Raw genomic sequence first — 17,349 nt, forward strand, 5'->3', positions numbered from 1 at the left:
CTTTAGATCCCAGAGTTTGCTCCACTTATGATACATGGGGCGTCATATAGATATCAGGGTCCTCATTTATCAAAATGGTAACACGGACTTTCAGCCTACTCTTAGATTACTACAATACTAAATTCAATTCAGCTAAACCAAAATGTTTTGTGTGTCCAAAGTTAAGTAAATAAAGGCAAAGCAGCTTTATTTATATAGTGCATTTCATACATAGAGGCAACTCAGTGTGCTTTACATAAAAACAAACATTTAACAGTATGAATTGGAAGCATAAAAACATGCACTTAAAAAAACCCAAAACAATTATAGTAAAAATTTGAATGATTAAAAAAAAAGAACCCAATTTTAATGAAATAAAACAAAGAAAAAGAAATATAGACACTGAATGGCTGCAAGTAAAAGAAAGACAGACTTTAAAATAGAAACGGGGCTCCATATAATGTCAGTGTAATTCATAAATAACAAATCTGCTTTTAAATCTAACTTTTTTTAACAATTAGATGATTTTAAATCAGTGTGACAGTTAATTATTAATGCAGATGATTTAGAGTGATTCATTACTATAGAAATAAGCAAAGCAGTTTAAGTAATGGAAAAGTTATTTTCCATGACTTTATTTTAGAGAAAGAAAAATGGTCCTTTTTTAAATAAAACTCTTTGAATGATTTATAATTTCTTCTTCTTCGCCCTGCAGGTTCTGGAGGAGGAGCGAGATCTGTCAGACCGCGACACGGACCTGGAGGACTCACCTGATCTCACCAACGGTTCCTCCTGGAGGGAGACGAGTAAGAAAGAGGAGGAAGAGGAAGAGGAGGAAGAGGTTCCAGCGGCGGGCGGCGTCTCGGCCGGACGGCAGGCCATGTGTCACCTCCTGGCTCCTCCTCTGGAGCGGTCGGGAAGAGAAACCCCCGTCAGCGTGGACTCAATCCCGCTGGAGTGGGATCACACGGTCGACGTGGGAGGATCTTCATCGCATGAGGATGACGAGGATGCAACCTTCTTCAGCGCGCTGTCAGGTAACATCTGCAGCGGTTTGTTTCTCATCAGTCAGAACAGCTGAACTTCCATCATTTGGTCATTTAACCCTCCTGTTGTCCTCGATTCAAGGAGGGAAGGGAGGAAGAAGGAAGGAAAGGAGGAAGAAGGAAGGGAAGGAAGAAAGGAAGGAAAGAAGGGAGGGAGGAAGGAAGAAGGAAGGAAAGGAGGGAGGGAGGAAGGAAGGAAGGAAATGAGGAAAGAAGGAAGGAAAGAAGGGAGGAAAGGAGGGAGGAAGGAAGGGATGAAGGAAAGGAGGAAGAAAGAAGGGAGGAAGAAGGAAGGAAGGAGGGAAGGAGGAAACAAGGAAGGGAGGAGGGAGGGAGGGAGAAAGGAAAAGAGGAAGGAAGGAAAGAAGGACGGTAGGGGGGAGGAAAGAAGGAAGGAAGAAAGGGGGATGGAGGAAAGAAATAGAGAAGGAGGGAGGGAGGAAGGACAGACGGAAGGGAGGACAGACGGAAGGAAGGAAGGGAGGTAAGAAGGAACAGTCAAAACAGACGGGGTTAAAACACACTGAGATGTCCATAAATGTATTCTTGTGTGTTGAAAAGCTGATTTTGGAATCACAAGTTCAGATATTATATGAAGCAGAATTTTCCCTGCTTCAAACTGAATTTACTAAAAAAAAAACTGTACTAAACTGTATTATCAAAAAAAACAAGAAAATGACTTTACTCACTGTGACTGACAGCTCCTTTATCTCCTTTAATCTCAAATAAATTTCAGGTTTTTACAAGTTGCTTCCAAACTGTAGTGAGATGAAATGATAAATACAGACAGTTTTAGAATACAGTCTGAGGTGGAAAGTTGTCTTGTTTCATCTCATTTGGCGGTTCAATAAAAACAAACTCACAAGATAAAACAGTGACAGTGTGAACACAACAATTAAGCAGCCTCCATGACAAAATAAAAAAAATAAAATTGAGTTTGAACTTTATTTTCTGATCGTTAAAGAAGAAACCTGCTTTTTAAAACTCTTATTGGAGCACATTAACCCTCCTGTTGTCCTCGAGTCAAGGAAAGAAGGGAGGAAGGTTAAAGGAAGGAGGGAGGAAGGAAGGAAGGTAGGAGGGAGGAAGGAAGGAAGGAAAGGAAAAAAGAAGGAAGGAGGGAGGGAGGGAAGAAGGATGGAGGGAGGGAGCGAGAAAGGAAAAGAGGAAGGAAGGAAGGACAGAGGAAAGAAGGAAGCAAGGGGGGAGGAAAGAAGGACAGAAGGAAGGAAGGAAGGTAGGAGGGAAGAAGGAAGGAAAGGAAGGAAAAAAGAAAGAAGGAGAGATGGAAGAAGGAAGGAGGGAGGGAGGGAGAAAGGAAAAGAGGAAGGAAGGAAAGAAGGACAGAGGAAAGAAGGAAGGAAGGGGGGAGAAAAGAAGGACAGAAGGAAGGAAGAAAGGGGGATGGAGGAAAGAAGGAAGGGTGGGAGGAAAGAAAGAGAGAAGGAGGGAGGGAGGAAGGACAGAAAGTTGTCTTGTTTCATCCCATCTGGCGGTTCAATAAAAACACACTCACAAGATAAAACAGTGACAGTGTGAACACAACAATTAAACAGCGAAAAAAAACCATTAAAATTGAGTTTCTAGGAATCATGCAAACCAATTATTCATGAGAAAATTGCTTCTTCTTGTTGCTAAAAGATAAAAGAAATCAATCATAAAGTTTGGAAAATGGAAGATAATGTACAAGTTTTGATATTTGGACTTAATGAAACAACATGGGGGGGGGGAGCCGCTCAGTGTTCTCCTCTGTTAACGTACGTTCTTCGATGCTCGTGATAAGCTCCGCCCCTCCAGCTGTCAGACACCGCTGACCTCCGCTCTCTCCTACAGATGTGCAGGTCACAGAGAGTTCAGAGTCGTTTGTTAAAGCAGTGAAAGCAGCAGCAGCCTCGGGTAGGCACTCTGCCTGCTGCATGCCACTGCCTCGCTGTGTGTGTGTGTGTGTGTGTGTTCATTTACGGACCGACATCCCGTCTCCTAGCAACCCCATCCCCTTCCTCCTCCTCCTCCTCCTCCTCCACATCCCCATAGCTCTGTTACCCATCTATTATTTTTCTTTGCTTTGCCTCATGTGTATTTTTAAGTTGCAGATTTTGGCTCTGAACCAACAACAATGCATTATCCTTGAAGAAGATGAAATGAAACATGATTGCATGATACTTCAGTCCATTTGGATCATTTTCATGCTGTTTGTGCATGTTATTCACAGATGTTTTTGGTCTTGTACATGTGAATGAACCACTTTATCTGTCTCTGTGGTTTAGCCCCCCCCCCCCCCTTGCTGTTATTCTGATTGTGCCCATCCCCCTCTATTTCTTTCTCAATGTTTCATGACTTAAGTTCAAATTTTTTCTTCTCTTGGTCCTTCAGTGAAATCAGTGACCGACCCGCCCAACTGGCACCAGCCCGGCTCTCCAGAGAGGAAACGAGTTCCCCGAGAAATTATCCGAGGCCAGCAGGGATATGTAAGCACACACACACACACACACACACACACACACACACACACACACACACACACACACACACACACACACATGTTTGAGGGCAATTCTAGGCCTACAAATAATGAAGTTTAACCCTTTATCGGGCGAATTAATGTATCTGGTAACTTCCAAAATATCCTTTTATATCTGGACTTTTTGGTACATTTTTTATATGGTAACTTCATTGACTTTGATTTGCAACATAAAAATGAAACAAACAAAAGTCACGAAAACAAAAAAAGTCATGCAATATCTCCCAATAACTCTCTAGAGCTGAGATTTTGAATTTCCAACTATTTCAATGCTTTATAAAAGGTTAACTGTGTGTGTGTGTGTGTGTGTGTGTGTGTGTGTGTGTGTGTGTGTGTGTGTGTGTCTCTTCAGGTTAAGCTGATGTCGGAGTGCAGCGGCAGCATCAACAGTGTGAAGAGAGTCAAGCTGATCCTGAACGATGAAGAGGAGCTGGAGGAAACGGGTCTGACCAGCAGCACGGCCGACAAACAGACCAGCACAGGTAGAAACAAACACATTAGTTTAACCTTTGTGTCGTCAAATTGACACCGTCTGTTTTGAATGCTCCTCCCTTCCTCCATCCCCCTTTCGTCCTTCCTCCCTTCATTCTTTCCTCTGTCCTTCCTTCCTTCCTTTCCTCCGTCCTTTCTTCCTTCCTTTCCTTTCTCCTTTCCTTCCCTCCTTCCTTCCTCCCTCCTTTCCTTCCTTCTTCCTCCCTTCCTACCTCCCTCCTTGCTTCCTTCTTTCCTCCCTCCCTCCTCCTTCCTTCCTCCCTCCCTCCTCCTTCCTCCCTCCCTCCTTTTCCTCCCTCCTTCCTTCCCTTCCTTCTTCCTCCCTTCCTTCCTTCCCTTCCTTCCTTCCTCCCTTCCTTCTTTCCCCCAAATTTAATTTGAGAAGCTGGAAACAATAAATAATGCCATTTTCTGCAGTTGTTGTCAGATAAGTTTCAGCACTGAGTCAACGACTTCATCTTATTCATCTTAGTATTCACATGAATGTCTCAGAAATAAAGTAATAATGATTTATTGATGTTAAAAGCATGAATTAAGTACCTTTATTAACACTCCCAATTGCATAATTAGCTGTAGAACAAAAGCTTCATTTCAATCTCTCTCGCTCTCAATCCTGGACTGATATTAACACTTATATTTTTAAAGAGAGTCTTAACTAAGAAAAGTTGTACTGTGACAAAGAAATTCTTAGTAATGTTCATGAGCGTTTCCTCACTGCGACTCTTTTTTTGGTGTTTGTTCAGGTGTGATCGAGCGTTGGGAGCTGCTACAAGTACAGAAGTTCAGCAGTGAGACGGACATTAAGCAGGATCTGGAGCAGTGGCAGAAGCTCAACGCCGATCTCTGTGATGTCACTTCCTGGCTGGGCAGGATGCTGCCGGAGCTGGAGAGGCTGCAGCGAATCGCTCCGTCCACCAGCGTCCGAGACATCGAGGTCAACATCAGGAAACTGAAGGTAACGACACCAGAGACTATGCACTAACTCTGTCTGTGCAGTTTGTGTCTTGTAGAGGAAATTACTGTGATGCAAACTTAAATAACATGCAGCTAAGATTCAAAACAAAGCAAAAGAAATGAATTTAACTCAAAATTAGAGTGAAAATCTAAGTTTTTTCTACTAAAAAGCTTCTAAATAATTCCAATTGCAAAATATATGCTGCTTTGATGAATCAAATTCAGGATAATACACAATATAAAATCCTGCTTTTTTAAAAACTAGGAATCTGACATCATCATACAGGTCATCAGTGTTTAGTTTTTTATCACATTTCAAGACAAATATTGTGTTATATTCAATTTTAAATGACATTAAAAGGATCAGATCTTACTGTTATAACTGTAAGCCTGAGTGTTGATGAACTGTTACTGTAGTCTGGTGAAGCTGAGGTAGTGATGCATCAAATGTGCTCCTGGATTTGTATTCAAGTGCGAATTTAACACAACTAAAATGAAAGTAACTGTATAAAAAAAGTCTTAAAATTGAATGATTTATTAATCTTAGTTCAACATTTGACACTGCAGCTTCTAATCGCAAATCAAATAACTCATTTAGGAGGATAAACACGTTATTCCATCCACACAAACATCAATCTCTCCCCTCTTTCTCTCTTTCTTTTTTCAGGAGATGCAGAAAACCTTCAACAGCTACAAGTGTCTGATGATCTCCGTCAACCTGAGCAGCCGTCACTTCCTGCGAGGCGACAGCGCCGAGCTGCGGGAGCTGCGTGACGCTCTGAGCTCCGCCAACCACAGCTGGACGCAGGCCTGCGGAGGGCTGGAGAGCTGGGAGAGGAGGCTACACTCTGCACTCATGCAGTGTCAGGTAAGAGCTGACGGAGATGAGCTAAACATGAAGCACGTGTAGAGATAGAGTCACTTAAAGGACACGTTCACAATTTTACAAATCTGTCAGAAGCACTTGTGAATTAGCTGTAATCATTCCAGTTTAACATACTTAAAAATATTCAACTTATCCTTTAATCCTTTAACCCTCCTGTTGTCCTCGAGTCAAGGGAGGAAGGTAGGACGGAGGGAAGGAAGGAAAAGAGGTAGGGAGGAAAGAAGGAAAGAAGGAAAGAAGGGAGGAAGGAAGGACAGAAGGAAGGGAGGAAGGAAAGAGAGAAGGAGGGAGGAAGGACAGGCAGAAGGAAGGAAAGAAGGAAGGTAAAGAGGTAGGGAGGAAGGAAAGAAGGACAGAGGAAAGATTGGAGGAAGGAAGGTAGGACGGAAGGAAAGAAGGACAGAGGAAGGTAGGAAGGAAGAAAGTTGGGAAGGAAAGAAGGAGGGAGGGAGGAAGGACAGACTGAAGGAAGGGAGGAAAGGAGGACAGAGGAAAGATGGGAGGGAGGGAGGAAGGAAAAAAGGAAGGAAGGAGGGAAGGAAAGAAGGAAGGAGGGAGGGAGGAAGGAAGGAAAGGGAGAAGGAGGGAGGGAGGACAGGCGGAAGGAAGGAAGGAAGGAAAGAAGGAACAGTCAAAACAGACGGGGTCAATTTAACCCGGGAGGACGACAGTAGTATGATCTTTAACACCTTTTTTTTTTCTTCCTCAGGAGTTCCACGAGACGCTTCACTCTCTGCTGTTGTGGCTCGCTCAGGCCGAGAATAAAATCAGAGCTGTAAAGATCAGCGACCTGTCGACCTCACGCTCCACACTGCTGGAGCAAAGAGACATGCTGACGGTGAGGAGACCACCGCCATGATCGATTAAATACTTTAGATTGAAAAATGCTCCGAACATTCACAGAGATGGGAGGAAATTTGGGGATTTGTAGGAATAAAAGCTGAAGTTATAAATGTCCTTTTGTGGCAATGATCTATTAATGAGTTTACAAAGCTGGTTAATATCTTTATATCACTGTTTTTTTTGGGGGGGTTTAATATGTTTTTAAAAAAGGGATCGTGTGTTTGAACTGAAATACTTAAGAGTCACATGTTGCCATGGAAACCCTGAAAAATACAGTTTGGGGAGTAGAAAAACGAGTAGCATGTACTTAGAAGTGATGTAGTGCATTTCCATGTCTTCCAAATCACACTTGAAATAAATACAATATCCATAAAAGCAGCCGAGCACAACATAGGTTAATATCTTTATATCCCCGTTAAATCCCTGCTGTGCTCTCTGTCGCCCCCTGCTGCAGGCTCTGCAGGAGGAGCTGCGTGGCCGTCAGCGAGGAGTCTCCTCACTGCAGGAGATTTCCTCCCAGCTCCTCCTGGAGGCCGCCAGAGAAGACAGCGTGGAGGCCAAGGAGAAGGTCCACGTCATCGGCAACAAACTGCATCTACTGCTCCGACAGGTGGCGTCCAACCTGCACGCGCTGCAGGGGAGACTGGTAGGACGAGTTTGATTTCTACCTCAGTTGTTTTTAGGTTTAGTTGAGCATTATTAAGTATAACAACATAACCTGCTATAATACAATAGTACTGTTTGTTAGATGTTTGTTTTTCCTACCGCAAAGTGATTGAAACAGCAAGTAACAAACATGTAAAGTATAATTTGTTTGTAATGATACCAAAACTAACATTTCAGCATCTTACTTGATTGGGTACTTTTTTCAAAATCCTTTGTTTCATTTCTAAGAAAAAACTAATTTAGGACAATATTTAATATAGAGCTACGTGACAACTTAAAAACACAACATCAAAAGAACAAAACCCCACTCAAACTCAAACGCTCCAATTTAATGAAGTGAAATTTTCTCAGTACTAAATTGCTTTGTTATTTCCAAAGAATTATATTGATTGGTAAAATAAACTTTTACCAAAGAAAACACACAGGAGACACTATAATGACACCAGTGATTGTGCCTTTAAATCAATATCTCATCAAATGATAACTAAAACCAGAGCAGACCATCAGTGCATCATTGTTTTGGTATTTGTTGCCATAGAAACAATGTTTGGTTTATTGTTTATTTTTTAAATCTTAAAATCATCCTGTCCTGTATCAAATTTGTAATCCGAAGTAAAATCATTAAGTATGAAATATAAATATACAAAATCTAAATTATGAGCCATTATATCTACTGTAAACTAAATGGATTTGACAGTTTTGATTTGTCATCATTGTTGAAATCAAAATCTATATGAATTTAATGTCTGACAAAAAGGACAAAATAAATGAGATGCCATCGCCGGTCATTAGGAGATAACTTCAGTGTCAGTACTTTGTGACCTCATTTGTTCGGCGTTATCTGAACGTTTGTTTGTATCTGTTTCTCAGGAAAGCTGCTACACCAGCTCTGAGATGGACAGCATCGGTCTGGGAACGCTCAGCTCTCCTCTGCTGCTGCAAAAGGTACAACTGAGTATTTCTGTCAGACACAAAGAGCTACTGTCAGTGTAGCTGTGGGATAATTAACAGGATAGGAAAGTGGAGGGAAAAAGACAATTAATTATTTTTTTCACCACAATTTGTTACAATATTCACTGGAAAAATTGTGAATTTTACCTCTAGAATTAATGTATTTTAAGTCTGCAGTGCAATCACATTGTTTTGGGATGCTGATTTAAGAAAAAGTCTAGTTATACTACCCTAAAAAATAAAATGCACTTAGCCTGAGTCTCCAAAGGAAATGTCATGTTACCTAAATCAAAAAGGGGTTTTCTTCTCTACGGTGGCCATTTGGGGACATAAGACTCATCTCATTAGGCTCAAATCTACACTGTCAAACTTGGTTTAATGTTAATCAGTCTAAGTTGGACTTCTGAGCTGAGTGATGATATTAAAATGCTGCCATGCTTTCATATTAACAAACTTACAATCAAGCATGCAGACATATTAAATCTCAAATTAAAAGTGTGTGATTGTAAGTTAGTTTTAGGAGGTTTGCCATTATTAACCCTTACATACTGTTCATATTCAGGTTTTTCTCAGTATCTCCTCTTTAATTACCCTCTATACATCATATTGTGTGTAATTTTTCATATCAGGGGCACTAAAACATTTTTAGAAAGTTGAAAAAATTTCCATTTTTTGTATATTCTGGGTCACATGAAGATAAGTCGTCAAATTAGACCCTGAACAGTATGTAAGGGTTAACCATTATAATATATTACCCAGTGATGTTTTTTTGTGAAGCTACACTAACATAACATTATATTTACTATGCATGAAGAAATCCTAACTCTTTAATTGTTTGGTCTTGTTGTTAACTAACCTTTTAACTGTGGCTTCAGGAGGAAGCTGGTCGACAGGCAGCTACACTTAGACAACCAGCAGCTAGAAGGTATGTTTTATGTTTTTAATGACTGTTATATATTACTTGGTTTGTTTTGTACTTGGTAGTTCACCCAAATTATGAAAAAAAGAAAGATAAAGTTCCTCAGCTGCTCCGACTTTGGTTGTACTGGAAAGCTTCCAGGTGTGAATGTGATCAAGGTGTTCCTGCAAAAGAGCATCTTTCTCTCCTTTAATTATTAATTGAATAAATAAAGATTTGAGTCTGAGAAGTTACTAATGAAGACTGGAATTTAGCCTGTCTGTCTCTGTTCAAAAATGAAAAAAAGGACTACAAATGCCTCTGAAGCTCACTAATTAACACATCTAAAGCGGCACACAATTAGAAATGTTTTTAAAAAGTGGATTTACAAGGACTTAAAGAGACATAACTATCTCTAAAACCACATATTTGTATAATATAATTTCTACATTTCTCTTTGTGTGGATTAAACAAACATCATATGTGTTAATTAGTGATTGTTAAAGTAGTTGGTAGGAGGTATTTCTTAAATTCAGACAGAGCCAGGCTCGTCATCTCACTCTGCTTTAAGTATTTACGCTAAACTAAACTAATCGTTTCCTGGCTGAAACTTCATATTTAACACATCTAACACTGGGCATGAGAGTACATAAACCAAAATGTGGAATGATTCCTTTAAAGTCAACCATCACCAAATGTTTTCCAGCTTTAAAATAGATTGATTGATACTTTATTAATTTACATTTACATTACATTTAGCATATGCTTTTATCCAAAGTGACTTACAAGGGAGAATAACACTCAAGCTACAATGCAACAGAGACATTAGTGTAACAATAAATTAATACTGCTAAGTAGTTGTAAGTTAAGAGAGGAGGTACTCTCTGAAGAGCCGGGTCTTCAAGTGCTTCTTAAAGACAGAGAGGGAGGCCCCTGCTGTGGGGCGGCACGACTGGGAGACGGCGGCAACATGATCTGAGAATGTCAGTTGGTCATCAATAACGACACCTAGAGATAGAGAGTCAATTTTAATATCAATGTTGTGACGAATACCTTGTTTGGCTTGGAAAAGACCAGCAGTTCCGTTTTCGCTAGGTTTAGTTGAAGATGATAATCCTTCATCCATGTGGATATGTCAGCAAGACAATCCGAGATCTGCGTTGAGACAGTGGGGTCGTCAGGCTGGAAAGACAGATAGAGTTGAGTATCATCCGCATAGCAGTGGTATGAAAAAACATGCAAGTGGAGGATTGGGCCCAGTGAGGTGGTGTATATGGCAAAGAGGAGGGGTCCCATTACCGAGCCTTGGGGCACCCTTGCTGCAGATTTCAGGAGATTGTATTTAATTTGCAGGCGTCAGGGAACCACTATCAATATGCAGAAGAGTTGGGATGTCTGCACTAAAACAATAACTAGCGCTATAAGGGTATTTGTAGCAGTTAACACACTTAATTGTTCAGTGATGTCTATGGACATTAGCCTGTTTTAATTTACTTTTTCTTTCTCTGCTGAAACAACTTATTGTTACATTATATTGCTAATAAATTATTTAATTTTGACAGTAGGGCCTTAGTGTGGTACATTGCAAACAACTGATAGAGATTATATCACTCATGATTAGTCTAAAAATGGCATAGGCACCAAAGGACCCCAAAAACGATTGAATCAAATCGAATCGTGACACAACAAAAAGAGAAATAACCAACCACTGAGTTAAAATATTAAAATGGTTAAAACTAAAACACTGTCTTTTTCCACATCCAGGGAGGAGAGGAAGGACTCTTCCCCACACAGACCCTTCTTCTCTCGGGTTCTACGAGCGGCCTTCCCCCTTCACCTGCTCTTCCTCATGCTGCTGGTCCTGGCCTGCCTGGTGCCTCTATCTGAGGAAGACTACAGCTGCGCACTGTCCAACAACTTCGCCCGCTCCTTCTACCCAATGCTGCGTTACACTAACGGCCCTCCTCCCACATGAAACACTGCCACGACGCTCAGCTGGTGAAGCTCATCTCTTAAACCTCTCCTCCTGACAAGAGGAACACTGAAAAACAGGACTCCTTAAACAGTATTAAAAGGTGCAAAAGACGCCTTCTCCCCGCCACAAAAGAAGCACCGCCATTCAATATACGAAGGCCTCATCTTATGTGTTATTTGACTTCATTTTATTGGTGTATTTAAAAAGAATTATTTATTTATTCTCTGTGGAGCTACACACATATGACAAAAAGCCATATCACTGGTTTGTTTTTAAATGTAGTCGACGTCCCTGCTGACCATCTTCAACATACGGTGCAAAGAAGAAGAAAAAAAAAAAGTCAAGATTTATTTTGATATCTATACAGTATATTTTCTTTTCTTTTTTTTTGTACTTTCACAATAGTCCGTGGGATCTAGTACAATCGAGTTTGGAGGATAAAAAAGGACAATTATCACCAAAGCATTGAGGACTACGCTGGCCATTTTCTACCGCAGCAGCTATTTTTATGGTTTTTCATAGAGGGCAGCCACTTGTTGTTAACACATTTTGTACAGAAAGGAAAATAAGGTGTTTTGTTGTTTGATTTAGAGGTATTTAAACTATGAAGACCTGTGAGATACAACCTTTTTTTTTCTTAAATCATGGCAGTGACTCATCTGCAGACAAGCCTTTCTGTTTGGGAATCGTTTTGAATGATCATATTTTATCAGATAATGTACTTTTAAAAGAAAAATGCTGTTATTATAATGATTTTTTTTGTATATAATGGCAACTACAGAGAAAGAAATAGATAAATTATTGCTTGTTTGTGTGTATGAATGTGTGTTTGAGTGTGGCACTGAAAAAAAAACTATCACACCTGCTCAAATGGTAGCGTTGAAATACTGCTTTCTATACATTTATACAGAGTTACCATGAAGTGAAAGAGCCACAATTATAAAAGTGGCTGCTAGTACTTTGAGACAAATATTTTCCTATCATAATAAGAAGAAATAATATAAATGTCATGGCCAGAGTTTTGGAGATTTTGCAAAGATCCTCAAATTAAAGCTGCATTAACCTATTTTTGACCACTAGGGGGCAGAAAGTGTCTAAAGCCAACATATCAGCAAAACAGAGAGAAAACAATCATCTTTTTACTGGTGTTCATGGCCAACTGTAGAGAGTTCAGCAGCTACATGCAATATTTTCTTCACCAGCTCGTAGCTAATGTTGTCTATTTGCTATTTGGTCTTGGACACAAAGCTACACTTGACTTGTTGGCTCTGATTTTAAGGGTTGAGGGTTGTTGGTTGTTAAGTGCCGGTGAGATTCAACCATACAGTCCATCTACAGCTGTAAAACCAAAAGGCTAAAATCTCTGTACAGTGGGATTTGGCACTATTAGCAACTATTTTCCCCCCCCTACTACTACTCTCCTTTGATATCACAAAATATCGCTTAATGATGCTTTAAAAAAAAAGGGAGTTCAGTCTATTTTTGAGAGATGGTTAATCTCCATGTAGTGGTATTAGCTTTATCCTGGGAGTCCCGTGTCAAGAGAGATTAAATACCACTACTATACAAATCCTGCCTTTTAGCTGTTTGACTAAATAAACAAACACGGCGTCATTTTTACATCAAATCATCTAAACTACACCCTTCAAGACTCATTTCATATAATAAAAAAAAAGGTTCACAACTTACCAGACACAACCTGAGTTGACCCACGGAGTAAAAAAAAAGCCCTGCAAGGAATCAAAACAACAGGTTAAAACTAATTAATTATTTTAAAATGCTATTTGTTAATATTGTTTGTAATGTTTGTGTTGAATTTACCTGAACACTGCTTCACAAATCTCTTCTCCCATTCAAGTTGAAAGATGTCAAAAAAAAAAAAATCCTGTAATATGGATTTTGGAGTAAAAACATGAATGTAACTGAACCTTTTTTCGGGGCATCGAATGTATCTGTCTACATGCACAATCAAAGATTGCATTGTGAATTTTTACATTGCTAATATTATTGATCCTTAAATGTTATATGACTGAATTCTTTCATTGATCCTATAATTTGTACATAATCTGAGCCGCCGCGAGCTCCGAGGTCCAAACAGAAACATACACGAACAAACAAGGTGGTGTAACGTGTGATTTATTGTGTGAACTCTTATTTATGGGATGTAGAGATTGTCATTTTTTTTTGTTTGACAATAAATACCGTGTTTATCATGATTTTTTTGCTGCTTTGTGTTGTAGTGCTGTGTTGCTGGGTTACAGAAAGATCCAGGCTAAGAGCTGACAGGCAAAACACTTTGACATGTGACAAAATCTGAAGATATGGAAGTGTGTGTGTGCATGTATGTGTATGTGTGTGCACAAACCTCCAAGAGAAATATTGTCAGCGTCAGATTAGCATGAGAGTGTATGTGTGTGTGTAAGAGACAGCATGCATGTACAACCCCACAGACATCAGGAAAGGAAGGATAGTGAACAAGTTATCCGTCTATTAGCAGTGAAAGGATAATCTGGCACTAAGGATGCATTTACACTGGCAGACAAATGGCACGTCTCTGGAGCATTTACTACTTTACTATGTTTTTCTTTTCACCAAGCGAGAACCAGCGAAGCCATTTAGAGTGTTGTGATATGGGTGAACAGCTAATTGAGTTCAACCACAGTAAATAAGCCCCAAAAAAAACAAGGCTATAACAGAACTAAAGTGAATTCAGGACTGATGTTCATATTTGGTGTTTTCACTGGAGAAGATGATGCATATAGGCTATCTAACAATAAAGATGCATACATTACAACAAGATTATTCCATCATGTTTAGCTGTAACGTGATAAAAGTTTGTTCTCATAGATTTTTATACACATCCTTAACTTGTTTCTAACATAAATGCGCATTTTGTTTTAATTGCAGTAAAACATAAAACTTTAGTTTAGCTTAGACAGGCTAGCTTGTTTTAGATATATGGTAACGTTAACATTAATGAAGTTACCTTTTAATTTAAGTAGAGTTGTGTTGTTGTTCATTATGTAATGTTAAGCATGTTAGGATGGTAATATGCTATGCTAACATATAGCTTTTTTTCCCTAGGATGTTAAAGGCATGACCCATCATACTCTGCCTCTGATTGGCTTACCTTATAATATTCTTACCCCAACCATACTAACCAATCTTACTCTTCATGTCTAAACCTAACCAATACCAACCAATGAAGGCTATGTATACTAGCCAGTCACAGGTAGAAGTAGGGTAAGTCATGCCTTCACAATCCTAGGAAAACAATTTAGCATGCAGTTCAGGTTTAAATGAATAAAGTCATTCGTTTTCAAATTGTTTCCTCAATTAAATTTATACATAATGTTTGAAAGTCTTTATTTTAAATGCTAAAGTGGCTACTCTGCATGTTAGCATAATGTTTGCAAGATTAAGATGTTAACGTGTAAAGTTATAATGTTATTATATTAGCATTTAGCTCATTAGGATGTTAAATTGTAAGGTTAGGATGGTAATCGCTGTGGTTGTCGGGAATTTAGTTGCTTCTTGTTGTAGAAGTTTGCTATCATCCAAAACTCTGGATGATATATATACCTTGGGTTTATTATCCAATATCAAGTATACATAAATGTGCATTAAGTTAAATTGGACTGTGTTTTCTCTTTTTATGCCGACACATAATTTACTTCAGGGAAATACTCTAACATTGAGAATAACTTTGACATATGCAGCATGTTAACATATACTAATATTTAGCATCTTAAAATGCACATGATAACTTTTAAGTACAACTTGTTCTAACAGTAATTCAGTCTTTAGTTATGTAACCTGTGTAATAATCCTGACATTAGGTCCATTTACTGAGCTCATCCTAACGCAGAGGTCAAGAAGAAACATCATGCTCATACCTGGACTGTGTTTCTGTTTTCCAGTAACTAAGTGAAACATTTCCTTTTGTTGCATTGCTTAGATGTCCCTGCACTAAACATAGCACTTTATTATTACTATCAACAGCTAAAGGGTGTCACATATTAGGGAAACTACCAACATTTATTATGGTTTGTTTGGTATTACTAAACAGTGCGTATAAGCAGCTGACTGTACACATTTAGAACGTGATATTTATGTTAGGGTATAAAAGAGTCAACTTGAAATGTTGGCATATTGCCTCGTTAACATTACAGTTGCTAACAATAAGTATAACTTAATGCAATGTTTGTTTACATACAAGTTAAAAGTTTTGCTATTTGGAGATGGTTATCTAGTAGTTTAGTTTTTAAAGTCTGTGTAAAGTAAGAATAAATATGTGTTCTGAGTTTGACATACCACAGAAAAGTGTGTTGTTAACCACCCTGCCAAATTTGAATGATTAAAAAAAATCGCCAAATATAAGAAATTAGGCTTCAAAGTTGTGTAAAATTCAGCCTCTTTCTCTGCTCACAAACGCTGTGGGAGTGGCCCGCCGAGTCTGCTGAAGCCCCGCCCCCTACCAAGTGTCACCTGTCAATCAAAGTCACCACCTCTACCAGAAACATGGACGCTAGGTCTGAGAGCTTTCTGCTGCTAATTTGGCGGCTAACTCGGCAGCAGTGTTGCCAACTTGGCGACTTTCCAAACCCTCTTAGCGACTTTTTCTGGTGTTATTGGAGACTTTTCTGGTGTTTTGGAGACTCTGAAGTGAAAGGACGTATCGCTCTGCAGTTACTGTCCTCAACAAGCTGCGGGTGCTGCCGTGAGCCCCTCCCCCGCCCCAAAGCACTCACAGGCGGTCAGGTTTACAGTAGCCTCGCACAGCAGTCAGAGCAGACCCACACCACTCCACGTCCAGACTGCAAATGAATTGCGCAATTCCACCCCGCATAACAGTCTTTTGATTAAATTTGATATTCTAACATTTAACAATACAGAACAAAATTGATTTAAAAAAAAAACAAAAACAAGAATCAACAAGAAAGTTCATTTGTAGTTTTTAACTCACTTTTTGTCTCTCCCAAGACGTTATTCCTCTCTCCTACAGCATCCATTACAATTACATGTAAATGGCCAATTATGCAAATTAGAATTTTATTTAGAAAAAAATGTCTGAATTCACTTTACACGGTCTTTAACCTTGCTGTTGTCAAAGTTGACCCTGTCTGGTTTGACTGTTTATAAAGCATAAGGTGTAAATTTATGTAAATGTGTAAATTGTGTGTTTTAGCCAACTTCATTCCAACTTATCACCACAGGTTTTACACATATTTTTTGGAAATTATGGTCAATGAGCCTCATTTAAATGAAGTTATACCCAGGCGGGGAGTTCCGGTCCTCTGAAATGATGCCAACGCGGAAGTAACTTAAAACTGCATTCTATCAAAAGGCCACCAGGGGGCGACTGTTTTGGTGTCAAAAGGACTTCCGTCTCTATTCAAGTCAATGGAGAATTCACCAACTTCTCATTGATTTCTAACCTCAGTAAACGTTTTCAAAATGTGTTTATGGTCTCAATCGCTAGTTTAAAGCCTTCTTCAATGCAGTATGATGTTCATTTGGGACATTTTGGCCTCCCTGATTTTATATTTGACGATAAAGCAGGGTATGCATTAGGGCGTGGCTACGTCGTGATTGACAGGTTGATTGGTTCACAGGTTCAGGAGGGCGCCTCATGCTCCTCCTGATGCCCATATAAGTAGAATCCATGTTTTTTTTCTACCCGGCATGCACCGGAAATTTTCAACATGGCGCTGCTCAGATCCGATACTATTCGCTTCCAAGCAGCAGTCCACAAACCAATGGGTGACGTCACGGATGTTACGTCCATTTTATATACAGTCTATGGTTTTACCTAATTTTTGAGTTAACGCCTTTTGTCCTCCTGGGTGAATTACAGTAAAAAGATCAGAGCTGTGCCACATATCATACAGTGTAAATCCACACTTAGTTAAACCAGATGAACAGAGAAGAAGAAGAAAGCTATTTTAACAGTCATTTTGTAAAAAAAAAAGGCCACTTTCTTGACTTGACTGACTTAGTACAAAGAGAGTAGAGAAAATCCTGGATGGACAGGCACCGATTAAAAACACCAAAGTACACAGAAGTAGTGAAGAAGAAGAAGAAGAAGAAAACAAACAAACAAAAACACCAGTGTGATAGAAAACATTGCCCTTTTAC

At 39.4% G+C, this 17,349-nt stretch overlaps 1 protein-coding gene across 1 annotated transcript; it reads left to right on the plus strand.

Moving 5' to 3' along the window:
- The first annotated feature begins 651 nt into the window (after positions 1–651).
- LOC133976943 (nesprin-2-like) lies at positions 652–11,772 on the plus strand. The gene is made up of 10 exons (XM_062415081.1): positions 652–1,046; positions 2,859–2,921; positions 3,399–3,493; positions 3,899–4,028; positions 4,743–4,993; positions 5,660–5,860; positions 6,588–6,716; positions 7,116–7,367; positions 8,258–8,332; positions 10,957–11,772. The coding sequence occupies exons 1-10, from the start codon at positions 662–664 to the stop codon at positions 11,209–11,211; spliced, it is 1,836 nt and encodes a 611-aa protein (XP_062271065.1). The 5' UTR covers positions 652–661; the 3' UTR covers positions 11,212–11,772.
- Positions 11,773–17,349: the final 5,577 nt, after the last annotated feature.

The sequence above is a fragment of the Scomber scombrus genome, unplaced genomic scaffold, assembly GCF_963691925.1.
Source record: "Scomber scombrus unplaced genomic scaffold, fScoSco1.1 SCAFFOLD_396, whole genome shotgun sequence".
In the NCBI taxonomy this organism is placed as follows: domain Eukaryota; kingdom Metazoa; phylum Chordata; class Actinopteri; order Scombriformes; family Scombridae; genus Scomber; species Scomber scombrus.